This window comes from Bacillus rossius, chromosome 11, assembly GCF_032445375.1.
Source record: "Bacillus rossius redtenbacheri isolate Brsri chromosome 11, Brsri_v3, whole genome shotgun sequence".
NCBI classification, from domain to species: Eukaryota; Metazoa; Arthropoda; class Insecta; order Phasmatodea; family Bacillidae; genus Bacillus; species Bacillus rossius.
The window spans coordinates 38,633,914-38,652,156 of NC_086338.1; the positions used below are offsets into that span (position 1 = coordinate 38,633,914).

The 18,243-nt window shown below is 36.1% G+C and overlaps 1 protein-coding gene across 9 annotated transcripts in view; it reads left to right on the forward strand.

The window, feature by feature from the left end:
* The window catches only part of LOC134536834 (kalirin), a 402,054-nt gene that overhangs the window by 251,791 nt on the left and 132,020 nt on the right, over positions 1 to 18,243 (forward strand). For all 9 annotated transcript variants that reach the window (XM_063376828.1, XM_063376829.1, XM_063376830.1 and 6 more), the window contains one exon: positions 1,712 to 1,997. In XM_063376828.1, coding sequence (XP_063232898.1) covers positions 1,712 to 1,997 — 286 coding nt within the window. The remainder of the gene's footprint in view (positions 1 to 1,711; positions 1,998 to 18,243) is intronic.

Genomic DNA, 18,243 nt, shown 5'->3' on the forward strand with positions numbered 1-18,243 from the left:
CCGAAGTTGCACGAACGTGGTATGGAACCGAAACTGCGTGAGTTGTAGGCTTCCCGTGTCTGACACCGTACCCGGCTTGCCAACATTTCAATAAACTAGTGAAGTTTTATTATAGGTATATATTTTTTTAATTCTACATTTTGTTGATTTTTCTGAGATCTCCATTAAGAAAGTTACTCTGATTTCTAAACACAAATTGGTGTTTCACAGGAGAAACTATTTTGTAGCTTTCGCCCAGTGTAAATAACAAGGCATTCCATTAATTCTGTAGTGTTTTTGATGAGAGGGTTGAGTCAAAAACATCAAATTTTAAGAGAGGTGGAAGAAAGTCAAGGATTATTTGAAGGATATGCCAATTTGACACTTTATATGGTTTGTAGTTTTGTGTTGCCCGTATGAGATATCAATAATGATAATGTAACGACTAATATTTGATCGTGAAAATAATATTAGACTTTCTTACACCTCTCTTAAAATTCAATGTTTTTGACTGAACCCTCTCTTCCATAACACCGCAGAATTATGTCTTGTGTTCAAACAAAGGCGAAATTGTCAATGTCAAATAATAAAAATTAAAAAAAAAAAATTGGAGTGTCTTTTGGAACTCGCCAGAGAAGTGTTAACATCTGACCTCGGTAACAGTAGCGGATCCAGAAGGGGGGGGGGGGGGGGTTAAGGGACTCAAGCCCCCTCCAAAAGCATCTGGGTCCACTATTGTTTTAGCGTTTGCCTTGATGAAGCCTAGCCTCAGCTGGGTCAAGCCCCTCCCGAACCGAGATCCTGGATCCGCCACTGCTCGGTAACGAGCAGATTCTTTTGAAAAAAAAAAAATTTGGTTGTCTGTAAAGTCGGTTCACGGACGATAGTTTAACGTGACAACGTCGTAACAAAACATTGATGAAATGATAGATCATCCAGAAGAAAATGAAATATCATATTCGGCCATGCGCCGGCCGAGTTCTCTGTACCGTCCGCAACATACCAGAGAGATGCCACGCATGTAGTGGGCCAATCCCCAGCGATAATTAATGCAATTAACAACATCGTGCGTACACTACAATTACAATACATCCTTCCTTTAGTTTAGGTACGCGAGCTGACTGGCAGCTTGGTGGGAACGACAACATGTTGTTGCCCCTAAAGACCAGTACCAACCAAACCAAATGCGGACAAAATGTCCAAGCTCCCGCCCACTTGCATAGTAGCCTTTCTACTCTGTCCAACTCTTCTTCCAGAACCATCCTTCTGTTCCCGTAACCAACCTGCCTGCTATTAATGCATGAAGTTTGCATCCCGCATGTCAGTGCCCAGGGTTTTCCCTCTGTCTATGGAGGTTTTTACCTGGGCCCAACTTATCTAGTTATAGTCTAGTATTAAGATAGGGGAGTTAGTCATGGCGCCAATCGCAGCCATGGCTGGCCAATCCCCGAACAAGCACACGATGCACGCTCCCTTGTCTGCATGGCTTAAACCCAGCATGAATAGGCGTAAAGGCTTCGGCCTGGGACGCACCTAGAGTCTTCCCTAACCCAGACCCCTCCCAAACAAAATACACTTAGTTTTAGTTAGGTTAGGAAATAAAAAAAAATTGGGGCATCCGTAGTGGGACAAATTTTTCGTTGCTTGCAGCCAGCGTTCATCGATTTACTAGACGTCACGTCAAAAAAATGCTGAGCGTGATGAATGTGAGCGTGATGGTTGTTGTTTGCAGGCGGCCGGGGTCGAGATGACGTGGGTGATCGCGGACCACGTGGCGCCGGCCGGCTCGCAGGAGCTGAGCGTGCACAAGGGCCAGCAGGTGGAGGTGCTGGAGGTGCGGGCCGCTTCGCCCGACTGGTGCCTGGTGCGCGCGCCCGCGGCCGGCGGCGGCGGCATGTCCGGCGGCGGGGGCGGCGCGGACTCGCCGCCCGAGGGGCTGGTCCCCCTCGCCGTGCTCAAGCAGCCGCCCGCCGGCCTCAAGACCTCGCCCTCGCGCCGCGCCGAGTGCGACTCCTCCGGTCAGTAGTGCCACACTCCCGCACCACTGTACTTGCTAGTGGTGGAGGGGGCAATATACCTTTTTTTTATGAAGAATCATCGATCCCCCCCTATCGAAGTGGGGGGCGGGGGGCGGGGGGTCCTCCCCCCGGGAAAATTTGTATTTCAAGGGGGAAAATGATTCTATTTAAGCAGTTTTATTATCTAAAATTTTGATTACACAGCACTTTCTTTGCCCCCGTTTGACCCCACTTGAAAGGTTTCAGAAAAGGGAGGAGGGGGCAAAATACCCTTGCTCCCCCCCCCCCCCCCTGTTGTTGCGCCACTGGTCCCACACCACTATACTTGCTAAACGATTTATACCAAACCAGTGGCGTAGCTAGGGTGACTGGCCAGAACTGAAAATGGTGCCCCCTCTTGGATTAAAAGAAAGTGGGGGGAGGTTTTAGTAACCGCGAAACCGTCGCGGCGCCCCTTCCCCCCCCCCCCCCCCCACCTGCTCCGGCGCCCCTGGCGGGGGTCATCCCTGCCACCCGCTTGCTACGCCACTGTACCAAACAAACTTCAAGTTTTTTTAGTACCGTTGAAATGATATATTTACCGATAATTATAGCAGCAAGAAATTAATTGACCTCAAAAGAAGAAGAATATAATATAAAATTACAAAAAAAGGGCCAATCTGCCAACAAAAAAAGCAAACGTTTGGGCATACAGACATGTATTAGATACACAAAAGTCAAAATTGCTAATTTTTTTTTTTAAAATTATACACTCAAAGATAATAAGCATGTTTAAAAAATAAAAAGAAAGATTTTTCGATAAGGCACAAGTACAAAAATCAACATATAATCAAAGGACCCTTGTTATAGATACTTGGATTTCTAAATAGGGAAAAAATTTCAGTGTTGTTAGTTTTGAGCTAAAATTTTTGAGATATAAGCCTTCTTAGTAATTATAAGCATAGTTATTCATAAGGTGGATAAGAGGCCCATTGAAAAATGATGAATGTAACAAACACTTTTAATAACTAAGGTGTGTTCCACTTAATGTAGCTGTATTTCATATGTTACTCTAATATTACACTTATATTTTCTATTTTATTCACATCTCTATATAGTAGGCTCATATTTGTTCTTCATGATAAGCTTGTCTCCAAGGTAAACATATATCTTTGGCGTTACATATTCTTTGAGTCAGTGATGAGCGTAACTATATAAGGAAAGAATTTTTACTATATAAAATGAGTAAGTTTAGTTAAAATAAAAAATCAATTCAAATTATATCTAAAGAATTAAAGTATGTGTTATTAAGAGTTAATGCACTGTATCACTCTCCATGTTGATTTTTTAAAAAAAGTAATTTGTGTTTTATTTTATTTAAGGGTTATTTTTAAAATATTAACTTGACATCTCCCTTGTATTTATCTACCACAAATATTTTCAACTAATTCACTTAGTGTAGTGTCATGAGTGTCAAAAGTTGTGCAAGTGATGGTAATTACAAAAACATGTGAGACCTTTTGCACCCATGATATCTGTTGAAAATATTTGTGGCAGAAAATAAATTCAAGGGAGGTATCAAACTAAAATAAATAAAGTAGTGTATGAATCTGAACCTTAACAGCAGGTAGAGTAAGTCGAGGTCAACAAAAAAATTCAACACTCGAGAGTGGGGCGAATAATGATGAAGAGCAGGCAGGTGAATGATTGAATAAAGTAGTCGGACATCTCGTCATAGGTATTTTTTAGCCATGTTTGTTACAATTGTGAACCTCCATTGTGTAATTAATTTAATGTTTTGTTTTATCATTTAAGAGAATTATTGAAGAGTGAATTTTCACCTCTACCGCACATAGTGACCACACACTTTTAGGTAGATTTTTAAGAAAGACTACACCTAATGTGTTTACTATAGTGTGACTTACAGAAAATTTCTACATAGTTTTTAGTTTTATGATCCATGGACCCTAAAACTATTGCCATCTCAAAAGTTTATTTATATCACCATTTTATAGACACAATATCTGCTGTAGTTTTTAGATAATCACTTCCAAACTGATACATGAAACACAAACGTGAAAAATCTCAGTTGATTTTTTTAATGGGTGAAATCAAACCAAAGAGGTAGAAATGAAGAATGTTTATTGAAAAACAGAAGAATGACTATAATTGCCCTAATATGACATATTGCATCTGTTGGAGGTGAATAAACCTCGTAAGAGTAATTCAAAAATCTGTTGTTAAAATAAATTTTTGATATGATCAACCATTAGTTACTGCAAGGGGTGGAAAAAGTTGTGTTGAAGGGCCAAAAATTTAATAGCTCCCATAATAGTCAGACTATCAAATTTGGTCACAATTTTTTTAAACCTTCAAAATATTATCTAAAACTTTATAGTCTGAAACAATTTTTCATAAGCGCAACCATTACTGCAAGTGTTTGAAAAATAGGGATTGAAATAGAAAAAAAAATTGTTTACTTACTATGTTCACTATTAATCCATTTGGGTTTATTGTAAGCTATCTAAATATCATCTCCAAATTTTATTTGAAAGAATTTTTGATAGTACTAAGTATTACTGCTAGGGGTTGTGAAAAATGGGGTTGTTAATAAAAAAAATTCATAACTTACTAACCATGTACACCATCAAATCCATTAAAATTTTTTGCAAACCTTATAAATATTATCTAAAGCTTTTTTGAATACAAACTTTGAAATAAATAAAATATAAAGTATGTACACTACAAATTCTTTCAGATGTATTGTAAGCCTTTAAAAATATTATCAAGAAAAATGGCTGAAACCGTTTTTGATAGAAGTAACCATTAATACAATGTGTGGAAAAAATTATGGATGACAAAAAAAAAATTTCCCATAGTCAGAATGCTAGAAACTCCATTCAAATGTATTGTAAGACTTATAAATGTTATGATCTTACTAGTTAGATGTAAGGTGTCTAAGGCACCCGTTGAAAAATGAATTTAATAAATACTTTAATTTAATATAGACATAATATTTGTTACAAATTCAATTAATTTTAATGTTGAGCCAATGAAAATTATTTCTGATATGTACTATGTATGAAATGATAAACAAAAAATTTGAGAAAAAAATTGTTTTTGAAGGAAAACCTCTTCAAAAACTACAGTGCCTGTTAATTGTCTCTGGTCATTCAATAAATAACCTTACTAGCTGTGGATCCGATTCAGTATACATCAGGATGGCAACAATATTGGCAGTCCAATTCGTAAGAAGGTGCTGAACTGAATAGAGTATGCAACATCAGCATGCTACAATTAAGATGTGCCTTAATATCTATTCACGATCAATTTAACCCTATAATTATCTTTGGAAATTTGACACAACGAATGCGAATGGAGGCCAATAACTTGAATTATATTAAAGGCTCTCTACTTTATCACTGAACAATGCTGAAACTATTGCCCTCAAAATTTGACATTATGTCCTAATGCATATTATTTTTGCGCCACAGATTCTGCAGAAATGCTTGGAGGAACATGTTAGAAAAGAGCCATGAAAATGTTGCACTGTAAACACATGAAAATATAATTCATAAGTCACTCTGTGAGTCACTTGGTGAGTCACTCAGTGAGTCAGTCATTGATGAGGAAAATTATATTTTAGATACTTTGCTCCAAAACAAAGTTTGTATAAGCATTAATTTCTTCAAGGGGTGAAATATAGTGGTTGAAGGACAAAAAAAATATTATTTACTACCTTAAAAGGCATGATATAAAAATTGTTTTGAATTTTTTTATATTATCTAAAATTTTATTTTTAATTAATTTTAATACGATGAACCATCATTGCAAGGAGTTTTAAAAAATAGGCTTTGAAGTAGAGATGATTTCATTTTAATTAGTATACATAGTATCATATCTGTTAAACATTTTTGTAAATCTTATTAATATTACCAAAATATAATGAAACTTTTAATAACTGTAGCCCTTAGCATAAGGGGCAAATATATTTGTTTAATTCTTAGCTTATAAGACAAAATGGATATGTTACTTTTATGGGAGGTTTCATAATCATCCCAGTATAAAACCTACCTTCCTGTGCCAGGCCAATTTCAAGCCCATGGCTATGTCATTCTTATCGAGAATACTCTAGAAATTGTAGGAAAATACTGGATACTTTTGAACACATTCAAAACATTTTGTCTGCATGGAATAAATAATTTTTTTTATGTTGAACGTATAAGATTTTTCCCGTACATAAAGTTTTTATAATGATCCTGAAGTCTTTAAAATGCTTCGGACATTTCCAGAAAGTTCCAGAAGGAATAAGAACTTCAAAATCTACCTGCACCACCTGTAGGCTCTGTGGAAAGGCATTAATTTTTTCTATTTTTTCCTTCATTAATGTTATTTAATGAAAATTTAAAACTATCTTGCTTTTATTCTGTCACAAATATTTTCAACAATATTTACTAAGTGTTATTTTATGTGTGTAAAAAGTAGCACAAGTTATTATAATTACAAACACTTGTGCAAATTATTATACGGATTATATTAAGCGTAGTAAGTATCTGCTGACAGTATTTGTGACAGACCATGAAATGCAAGAGAGCTATATTGTTATTTTTACATAAGTAGCCTTTAGAGCAAAGTTACACCATAAAACTTAAATTATCAAATTTCTGTGTTAGGTTGAGCCATAATGCTGGGCTTCTTAAACCTTAAACACTCACTCTTCCTACAATAACGTAGGCTTTTGCATATTTACTTCATAATTGGGTTCTAGAGGAATTACTGCAAATGTTTAACTAGAACAAGCATTTTAAATTATGTTTTTTTGCAAATTTATATTTGGCCAGATACAAGCTGCATGCTACACAGTCAGCTAAGTATTCAATGTTTGACTAATTATTCAATGTTTGACTAATTGCTTCATGGTCATGCACAATAAGTTTGTTTTCTTTGTTTCCATAGCCTGGTAATGCATATAATTCAATCTATTTTGCTTCATAAAAAAATAGAAGAAGAATCGCCGCTCATCAACGCAACCCGGTGGCTTCAAGCTTGAAATTTTTCCGAATTTGGGAAACGGACTGGCATTCGGCTCTCCACTACTTTAATTCCATCATCGCTCCATTAGTATTGTGTCACTTTCACCATCTGTGATGACATTGGTCCATTACTTTCAATTCTCACATCATCAGCTCTTACTGTATCTAGTGATGCAGATATTGGTGAGATACCCATCATTCATTCATTCGTCAACTTAAACATACCCCATATCTAGTGCCCCAGATATTGGTGAAAGACTCATCATTCATTAATTCATTCATTCAACTTAAACACACCCTGCCTATGACAACCTATGCCCTTCCCAACTGACAACCAGTGAAGACAAGTAATTCATACTTTCTAAATTGCACTATAGTGGTTTTATTGAAGCTTCTCAGGGAAACTATAATAAAAAATGGGAACATATGCAACCAGGGCGTTTCTGTCATTGTCAAGGAAAGAATGAGATGGAGCGAATTTCCATCACACATACATTAGCTGAACAATATTTTAACTTAAAAGGATGTAGTAGTCACAGTAAAATCAAGAAATGAAACATAAATGACTAGATTTATATATATGAAGGGATTGGCCATGTTAAAAAAAATCCCCACTTTTGCTTGGAGCAATTTCAGGAAATTTGCCATACACAGTTTCCTTTAAATCACTGCAGGCTTCTTCCTGTGAGTTACGAGAGATTTCTTTACCAAAAACTCTGATTGCATTGTTCCGTATCTATATTTGATTTCACTGTCGGTGTTGTGAAACACATTTATTTGGTGTGAATGATACATTTGTGGGACTGATCCAATGTTTTTTGTACAATCGTACATTAAAATATGTACTGGATCACCAATTAACAAAGAGAAACATTATGCTATAGCTATTTAAAAATTTATTATAATTAAATAATAATAGCAACACAACTAATATATTATAGTATTAAATATACGAGGGCTGTTTTTTTTTTCAACCTCCGAAAGGCTATATAAAAAAAGGAAATATACGTAACATAGTAATTCTACTACCAAAAGTACAGTAGGGTCTTACTTATTTTAATACATAAAAGTCAAAACTATCGAGGCATTTGTCATATCGTAACACAAGCTTATCTATGCACGTTTCGAAGAAGTTAGCCGCCAGTGAATAGAGATAACAGGACAAGTGCCTTGATCTCCCGCTCCCTCAGGACACCACTGTGAGGCGGGTGGACTAATCGCGCGGCGCACTGGCTCCCGCGTCAAGAATTATCGCAAGAATATGAATAATGAGGCACAATACTCCACACAATTAGTCCACCCGCCTCACAGCGGTGTCGTGAGGGAGCGGGAGATCAAGGCACTTGTCCTGTTATCTCTATTCACTGGCGGCTAACTTCTTCGAAACATGCATAGATAAGCTTGTGTTACGATATGACAAATGCCTCGATAGTTTTGACTTATATGTATTAAAATAAGTAAGACCCTACTGTACTTTTGGTGGTAGAATTACTATGTTACGTAAATTTCCTTTTTTTTATATAGCCTTTCGGAGGTTGAAAAAAAAAACAGCCCTCGTAAATATACAAGTTAGAGACTTTGAGTTGCTAGCAGGAAGGGAGGATTTATATTGTGGGCCTGCGTGGATTTATTCACTTAATAATTCATATTAGAAATAGTTCTGCATATTTGAAAGGCAAAAGTCAGCCAGCAAGCTGATGAAAATAATAATATAATACTTATTACTTATTTTATCTCACATTTACTGGTGCTGTAGTTGCAAGTTTTTTAATGTCATTTTACATAAAAATTTTGTACTAGGCTAGGTGAATATTAAATATTTGCTAAAGGTGACTGGTCTTGATTAAATGTTTCTATGTTGTTTTTACATGGAAATATTGTGTACAATATTCAGCACTTTAACAATTAAGTTGCTTTAAATATGGTTAATATGCTCTTTCCTCCTTATTTAATCGGTGGTTCGGACATATAACATATATGTATGCATTTTTATTTTGTACAGGACACAATGTAAATTGTTGCATTTTTGGAATTCACAAATATTTAAATAGTGCATTGTAGTGTAGTGTATCTGGTAGTGGCCCTAGATGTTGCGGGCCCGGGGCTATTTACTTTTTTGGAGATCATACCCTGGAAAAAAAAATTACTCTTTCAAACATTTTAGGATATTAGTTATTCTTTCTTGTTTAATTATCCTGGGGTCAATTTTATAAATACTTAAGATCAATTCTTAAGATTCTGGTGTAATCACATCATTATACGGGGCAATATAATCTCTGAATCATTTTCTAATATGAAGACCTGAATTGAAATAGGTAGTGAGCAACTTATTAAGTTAGAAAATAATAAAAATTTAATTTTTCCTTTCCCATTAATTTTTGTATGTTTTATAGAATGCTAGACAAACAAAATAAATAATTAAAAACAGTATACTGCGGGGCCCCGATAGCATGGGGCCCTGGGCGATTGCCTGGCATCTGAATACAGCAGTCTCAAAATGCTAATTTTTTTCTCTATTATAGTTTAACATGTTTTCCATGTTTTTTTAAGTTAAAATTCTGTAGGCGCGTTATAGAAACATGATGAAAGTGAGTTTTTACGATGTGGGCGCATCATGCAACACTGTTTTCGCAGGAAGATGGCGGACCCACGTGTATGAACATAAATTTCTATATAGTTATTTACATAACAATTAGGGGACATAACGAAACATATTGGTGTGTCAAATGAAACTGTATGATAGTGAAACTACAAACTACCCTGGAATATGTTTGCTAAACTAAAATAGTCATATTAAAGAGCAATTTCAAGTTTTAAAAACCTAAGAATACTGGTATTACAATAATTATAATACATATTCTCATTACAATCTTCTGTCAGGCTTCGTAGCGCAGTGGTTTTAGTGCACATTTAATGGTCGTAAGATATGTGATTCAAAACTCAGAAGTGACTTGTTTTTTAAATTACATATTACTGGATTATATATACCATTTATGCTTTTAGCAAATTTATATGAATACATTTTATTTGTTTATATTATTGCTATAATATTATTAAATACATAGGGCAGTCCATTGGATAGATTTTTTCATACTAAGTAATATTAAATTAAATACGTTTGTTAGGAAATAAATTTCAGTGAATTCGCATAGGCATTAAAAAATAAAACTTTATAATAGTACAACTATCATTTAATACTTAATAATTTATAGTTGTCTTACTTGTATGGAAACTTATAGTATTAACTTTTTCATGAATTTATACAAGGTGGATAGTATTTGAGTACAATTCCTCATCAAAAATCAGGTCCAAGCTAGAGATTAGTGTTTTTTAATGTATTTTTTGATTTTGTCAAAGACTTTTTATTATATAGTAAGCCTTTCGCTCTCCAAATCAAATGATTTGATAATCGATGTAGCTGTTCCAGTAGCGATATCTAGTGGTGGGTGAGGGACTACGGTTGAGTTGCATTCATAAATTTAGTGATTGATGTTGAATACTAGTCCATACAATTACAAACATTTATTTATTGTGAATATTAGTGATAGAAATTGTGATTATAACCTTTTTCAATAGTATTTTTAAGTGTACGTATTTATATAAGTGAGATTATGTTCCCATTTGTATAATTTATTTGCAGTATAAATTATGACATAATTTAATAAATTGGAATAACCATTCAGCATAATTATTAATTTTCATTTTCATTTAAAATTAATCTCTATTACTAAATTAAATAATTTGTTTGATACATGTTTGTATTAATATTGAATACTGAGTATTTGTTTAATTTTTGTTTAAATAAATTTCAAAATAGTTCATTGTCTTAAATCAAAAAGAAGTGTAAGTTCTAAGGTGCGTGCATAAGTACATAGACCCTCACCCCCCCCCCCCCCCCCCCCGGGTCACTACTCTAGATGTCTTAAAATTCACATTTAAAAGGCACCAAATTGAATAAACTCACAAATTTTTTAGGGTTAGCAATTTTTCCATTTAAATATGTTTTTATAAAATTTTACATTTTCTTGCTAATCACTGTATAAAATAGACAATTTTGACTGGCAGTTAACCAAGTAGTACCTTGGATTCAGGAAGTTGGTTAATTAGAAAATGTAGACTTTTATTTTCATTAAGTGATATTGTATGTCACATTTAATTCCAAAGTTGCCTTTTTGACACTTTTTTTTTCAAACAAAAACTATAGAAAAATTATTTTCTGAGGCTTTATTTTAAATTGGAAAAAAAAAAATAATAGAAGGTTTAAAATGTGTGATTGTGTTTGTGTGTGAATTGAAAAAAATGTTAACTTACTAGGTAGAAAACATTTTAATTTAGTACTTACTAAGATTTTTTTATCATAACTTTCCTCTTGAAAATGTTATAGTATTTTATAGTTCAGTTTTTTTTTTGAATTGGAATATAATGCCAACCTGGGCACACACACTGTGTGCAGAGCTTCAGGATAAACATGATTTGAAAACTACTCAAGATATCCGAGTGGGGTCTGTTTATGAAAAGTATTTAATAATTCGCTGAGGGCCGACAAGTTATTTTTTTCAGGACTAAGTTCTTTAACTGTATTTTTAGAATAGTTAAAATGGCTAAAAGGTGTGTTTTCACACTAATTTTTAGGCGTAAAACAACCGTTACAGATTCTTGAAAGCACTTAAGGGACTTGTATTACAGTTTTACCTTCATTTCTATGCCATATAATGTTACGGTCACTGCTCATTATTATAGTTGTCCTATGCGCTATGAGAATACTGTGTGCCAATTCTGAGCGTTGCGCTTAGAGGCGACACCGCGCTAGAAGCACCAGCGAGCGTCGCACTTATCCCATCTCACTAACACAGATACACCCCTGACTATAGGCGGGCCCCTTAAGACTGTACATTTATGTGTTTTTTTTTTCCTTCCCCACACATGGCGTTGAATCAGTTGATGTTTTTAGGTGTTGGTGTATAACTTATTTACAGTACTTAAGCTGCACAACAAACATTTTGTTGCTGATGACATATTTTTTATGTGGGAGATAGATTTTAAGTTTTTCAGCCTTACTGCAAAATACAAATTGCTAACTCTTGTTTTGTATGACTTCACTCAGAGGTCTTGAAAGATTTTGAATTTCATGCGAACCGACGAATACTGAACTAGCTAAATTTATTTATTTTATCTCCTAACCAATAAACTTTTGTATCTGTTGTGCCCAACGTAATTTTATTAGCTAAATAATATGTCATTTTCCTTTTATTCACAAGTGTAAGCAACCTGGTTTGTCATTTTTTTTAATGTTAAATAATAAACATATAATTAGTATTAAACTTATTTTTCTATTTAATAAATAATTAAGTTGGGTACCTTCGGGTACTGGCACCCATTAAAGATTCAGAAGCGCATGACAGAGAGAATTATTTATCTGTAACTGTGAAGGGGCTCATTTATTGTCATAGTAAAGTGGGTACACTTCATAGTGGGGCATTACAATTGCATCACCAACCATTTGGCAACACTGTAAATGTTTTCCAAATAATTGGAATAAATGAGTGTGACTATGATTCACTAAATTTATAAATACTGGTAGGCTATGTATTTTACATGCCAGTATATTATAGTTGGGGAAAAAAAAAGTAAATCAATATAAATATCATCTCAAAAGTTGAAACACACAAATAATAGTATGGTTAGTCAGGTTGGATTTAATAAATATATATGAAAGCAGGTGTATAACAAATGCATAATTCAGTCAAACTTAAAATGGTCTTAAATTAAATACAAACTTACTGTCTAGACCAAATGTATTGTTTATACATTATTATTTTTAGGAATGATGATATACAAATAACATCAAGTCAATCCTTCTTTACAATTATTAATCCCTGTGCTCATTAACACAATTTAAGACTGGAGAACTAATTGCTGCATCTAATTAAATTTTGAATTTTACTTAAAAGCATTTATAATACCAATGTGTAACTTCAACAACTTCATGAATTAATTTATTTTATAATGGTAAAACATTATGGTGCTTTTATGACCATACATTAGTGAAGTCATTTACCCTTTATCATGGATACATTGTTTACTTGCATAACCCTTCAGTTTCAGTATACAGATGATTCACAAATGACATCATTGGTTTGTGGTGGAGAAGTACACAATCTTAGTGTTCAAACTCTGTGATATTGGTATCTTTTAACATGTAAGTGGTGCTTATGGCACTGTTAGCCTGTAAAATAGTAATTTCCAACTATATTTGGCAACAAATTTTTAGAGATTATATTGAACTAAATATGACTTACAGTTCTTCAATCAAATAAAGTTGTATCAATTATCTGAAATAATTTTTAAATTCTGTTGTACTATCAAATATTATTATTGGACAAAGCTAGCTCAAAATTTTCAATTTTAAACTAATTTTATAATTTAAATCATACATCATTATGACTTTTTTTTGGTATATTTCAAGTTTTAAAATTTCTGCAAAATTTTAAATCCCATTAGTAGGGTGTACTCATTGTATTATAAAATTAATTTTCTCCATTCTTCAAAAAGTGTAGACTTATCACGTACACTTTTTTTTACAGGTAAGTTACATTACAAATGTCATATGAGTGAAAATTATTTAGTTATAATTTAGTTTATAACCTCTATAATATCCCATTTGTCCTTCGCTATTTTAAATTTTTGTTTGAAATGGAAACTGAAGTCATTTCCATTTTTGCTGGGCTGAATTCTGATGGGTTGATTCCATCGGACATCTTACATATTTTAGATATAATCCTATATCCAAAATATTTGATTGATACTCAAGTCATCCAACTTGTAAAATAAACATGGCTATGCCAGTGACGTTTTCATTTTCAATTTGACCCTCCAACATTATTTGAACAATTGTATTTTAAGCTGTTGGAAGGAAGCGAAAGGTGGAAAGTGTGATGGTTGTGTCCCAATAAGGCAGTGCTTATTCGCTACCTGGCCCGAACGTCCTGGAATACCGCCCTTAGTGCGCGGCAGAGGCTACGCCAGGGACGTCGGAACAGGGGGGCAGCAGGGGCGAGTTGCCCCCGTGCTGTTATGCATGGGGGGGGGGGGCGAGAGTAGCATTTGCCCCCCTCCTTTTCCCAGAATAAATGTTTGGTCCTAGTAGTATTTTTCTCAACCAGTAGTTACAAACGTTGCATTGGTGATGACATTGATTAGAAAACTCAAATTTATGATTGTCAATATACTGTAAAATGATTTCAAATTCCTAGATGGTATTTTATTTAAATTGTACTACATATACTGTCAGAGTAGTATTTCATACATACTACGTCATCAAATTCTTGGAATGGTATATTTAATATTTTGGTTGGGAAACTCATTAAATAGCACAACTTTGCATCTAAAATTCCAAATTTTCCGGGGGAGGGCCCCCGGACCCACTGCTCTAGGACTGAGGTAAGTGTGATACATCTTTTCGCCCCCCCCCCCCCCCCCCCCCCAATCCCACCCCAAGTTATGAAAACGTCCCGACGTCCCTGGGCTGCACTGAGAACAGTACAAGCGAAGAGCGTGCCTCCCGTGTACGGTTGCGATCGAGGCGATAAGCGCATGCCCTGCATGTTTATTACGTCGTCAGGCCTAACTCGTTCCGGCGCTAACCCGCGACAAAGGTAACGTGATGTAATTGTTCGCTGCGTAGTGCGCGCGGTTCGCTCGTGCCTGAGTACCTCATTGTTATAAATTTTCTGCGGTGACCACGTGGGGCAAAGCAACAACTTCTCTGGCCTCCCTACTGTGATGGAATTAACATTATGGCCCTTTGTTTTGCATGTTTTAAATCATCAAAATAACTTAATGCATTTAGGTCGTTATGTTTATAATTTTAAATATTCAACTGGAAATACTACCTAGAGATGTCAGGCGAAATTATCCAAACACAGTTCTGTTAGTGTGGTTTTCATATTCCCAATAGACTAATAAGAAAAGGGTTAGCTCTCTGGAAACTTTTACGCTTTCATAGCAATAATTTGCTGAGGAGTGTGGATTTAATTTGCGAGAGGGATTTTTTTTTTTTTTTTTTTTTAACGCTGCGGAGGCTTGTAGGTACAGGTGATTATGTCGCTTTAACAGTTATTCAGTGTTATCGCTCGCTAGAATAAGACATCGTACTCATCTACCTCTAGACACGACTCCTCAATCTAGTCTCTATGTCATGTAATTCGGGTTCGACCGTAATCCGTTCAGCGCGGGGACGTACTATTACTGTTTCCGAATACCTCCTTAAATAACACTATAGCTTAAAGTATCCACGAAGGTCCATCTTGAGGAATGTCAGTCATTGTTGTTGACCTTCCGAACAGTTTCGAGGATCCTTACAGGATCGCCGATTCAAAGCTGTCGTTGAAAGGACGAATCGCGCGCGTCCTTCCATGCATCGCTGTGGACTCTGAAGGGTTTGTGACGCCATCATTTAGTTGAAATCGCTTGAAGCGCGATTAGTGGAGGGTTAACATGTGAACTTCATTTGGCAACAGGATGTAACCCCTCCTCATTGGGATATCTGTTTGTACGAGAGTGTCTGGACGTCGAAGTCCCTGATCGTTGGGTTGGTTGTAATGGTGGAGACCTGAGAGCTCTTTTTTTCGCTGGCCTCCATGTTCACCTGACATAACAGCATGCGATTTTTTTTCCTTTAGGGCTTTATAAAACGTGTCTACGTTCCGCCGCTTTGCACGATTTGCCAGAGTTGAGACACAATTGAAGAGGCTATTGCTTCCATCACTCCGGACGTTTTACCCATATAACTACAGGTGCACACATCGAACATCTGTAAGAAAAACTAGGTTAGTTTATCTTCAATTTGGCGTATGATTTGTTGTAAATAGTCTAGATTAAACTGTTATAATATACCATTAAAACTGGGACATTTTTAATGGACTTCCTGTGGTATAAATTGAAAATTGCGTGTAATTACAGTGTGTCAGAATTCTTAAACGCAAGCAAATGACTGCTGAGAAAGTTTTTTTTTTTGTCGATACACCAGGTCGTGTTAGCGTCGCACTTGAAAATACCGTCTTAATACTTCTTTCTACGTCATTTGTATTAGTTGGTATTAAGGTGGCCGTGAAAGTGTCTTATTACGAATAGCATTTAAGAGCCATGACACTTGCCTATACAAGTTTCGTTTCATGGTTTCTATTTTGACGTGTCTTTTTAGGACAGTCGAAAAGGGCTGAAACGGGTGTTTACACGATGTTTTATTCTGAGGCGTGAAAATTTGTACGCACAGTACTGCAGAATTGTGTACGGAAGTTAGAGTAGCCTTTGGATTTGATATTACAGCTTAGAATTCTAGCGTCCACTAGAGGCGCGTTACCGACTTGAAGACTGCGCGCAGGGGCTGTGTCGCTTTTAGGGCCCGTGCATCCAACCAGGTCTTCAGTGTTCATCATGGCCCCCCACATTCGATTACGGAGCCAGGATCGGAGATCCCCCATCCCAAATTTCACAGTCACGTGCTACATTATAATTGCATGGTTATTTCTTACCTACACTCTTTAGAATGTTATTTAACCTGAAAATACAGGGTATAATTATGGTTACTATTTTATAAGTCCAAACTAAGCTATATGTATAAAATTATTTTACTTTAAAACAACCACAGCGAGTATGTATATTTATTTCACACACTGAGATACAAATAAACAGTGCTGGTCCCTGGACCCAGGGGTCCACCCAGCCCCAGCCTTGTGGGGGCCGTGGTGTTTGTGGTGTTTCCTCGGGGAATGACGAGTTTTGCTCGCGCACCGCCGTCTACGTCCCCACGCCCCCACGCCACGTCGACGTCGACAACAGAGCTTGAGGGGTGGACGGAAGATGGCTTCCGATTTTCTGCATCAAATGTATTTGGACAGACAACCTCAAATAGGTTTTCAAATCATGACACACTATCGAAGTTTATTTTTTGTCTAAGCTATCTCTAACTTTTCAATTTTTTATTTATTTTTAAAAACTTGTTATGTTTTTTTTTAATTTTTTGAAAATGAAAGAATTTAAAACACAATATTATTCTTTACACTATGAATTACATTTGAAAAGATTTTTATTTTAAGTTATGGAAACATTATTTTATTTTTTGCATTAAAATGTTTTTACACATTAATATTAACATTAGTTTATTTATTTAACTTTAAACCTCTTCAATCGTCCGTGTGCTCTTCGCCATTTTTAAAGAATCGTTGGACGGAAACCGATTTCATTTCCGGTTTTTGCTAGGCACGATTTTGATTGGCGTTCGCATCCAGCACCCAACTTATTTTAGAACCCGTCCCACATGCAAAATATTTGAATGAACCAAACTCTTAAACAAAGATGGCCGCGCTAGTGACGTTTTCGGTCTATAACTTTGACACAACATATTGGAGTGTGTTGGGAGCGAAAATTTGCCAGTGTGGCAGGGCCTTAAGTACAGTGTAGACACCTCGACGCACTGTTGTGACGTCATGTGCAGTCCAGCTGCTCCGTGTCTCTACACACCTGCTTGCTGACGTCTTTCCCTTATCGTACCTTCACGTGTCTGATAAGCAATACGTATAGTATTTCATTTATGAAACGAAAAACTATGTAAAAAAAATTCCGAAAGTCGCGCCGTGGTAACGGCTACAACATGTAGTGTTTGAAATCTACCGAGAAAATAAAAAGGGGGGGGGGGGGAGCTATATTTTATTGCTCCTTCAAAAAAAAAAATGTTTTTATCAAGCCACGATACCGATACAATTTATTTCGTGATTTCACCCCACTTGGTTACTAAAAGCAGTGAATTTACAAACATTTTCATGTGTGTGTTTGTGTGCATAAATGGCGGTCAGCTTGGAAAGGAGATGTTTTCGGGTCGCGCAGTACCGCGATGTGATTTGTGTCCAGCCAACCAGTCCCCGCTATGGCAAGGTCACGAGCTCTGGCCTCTTGAGTTCTTGGGAAAAGTGGGGCCGGGGGGGGGGGGGGGGGGGGACAGTACCACATGCGACCGAGTTTTTTTTTTTTTGCCCGCTATCCAAATGGCTGGTTCGCTATATTTAAAACATAAGCAAAGAAATAGCTCCCTCTCCTTCCCCCTGGCTTCCTCCCGCCTTCTCCTCAACATGCCCGTCCCGAGTCTGTTTCTCTTCATGTGCAGACCGGCGTCCCGCGGGGGAGACTTACATTCGCAGCTGGTCTCGTGGCTGTTCGTCAGCGGCGGTCCAGATCAG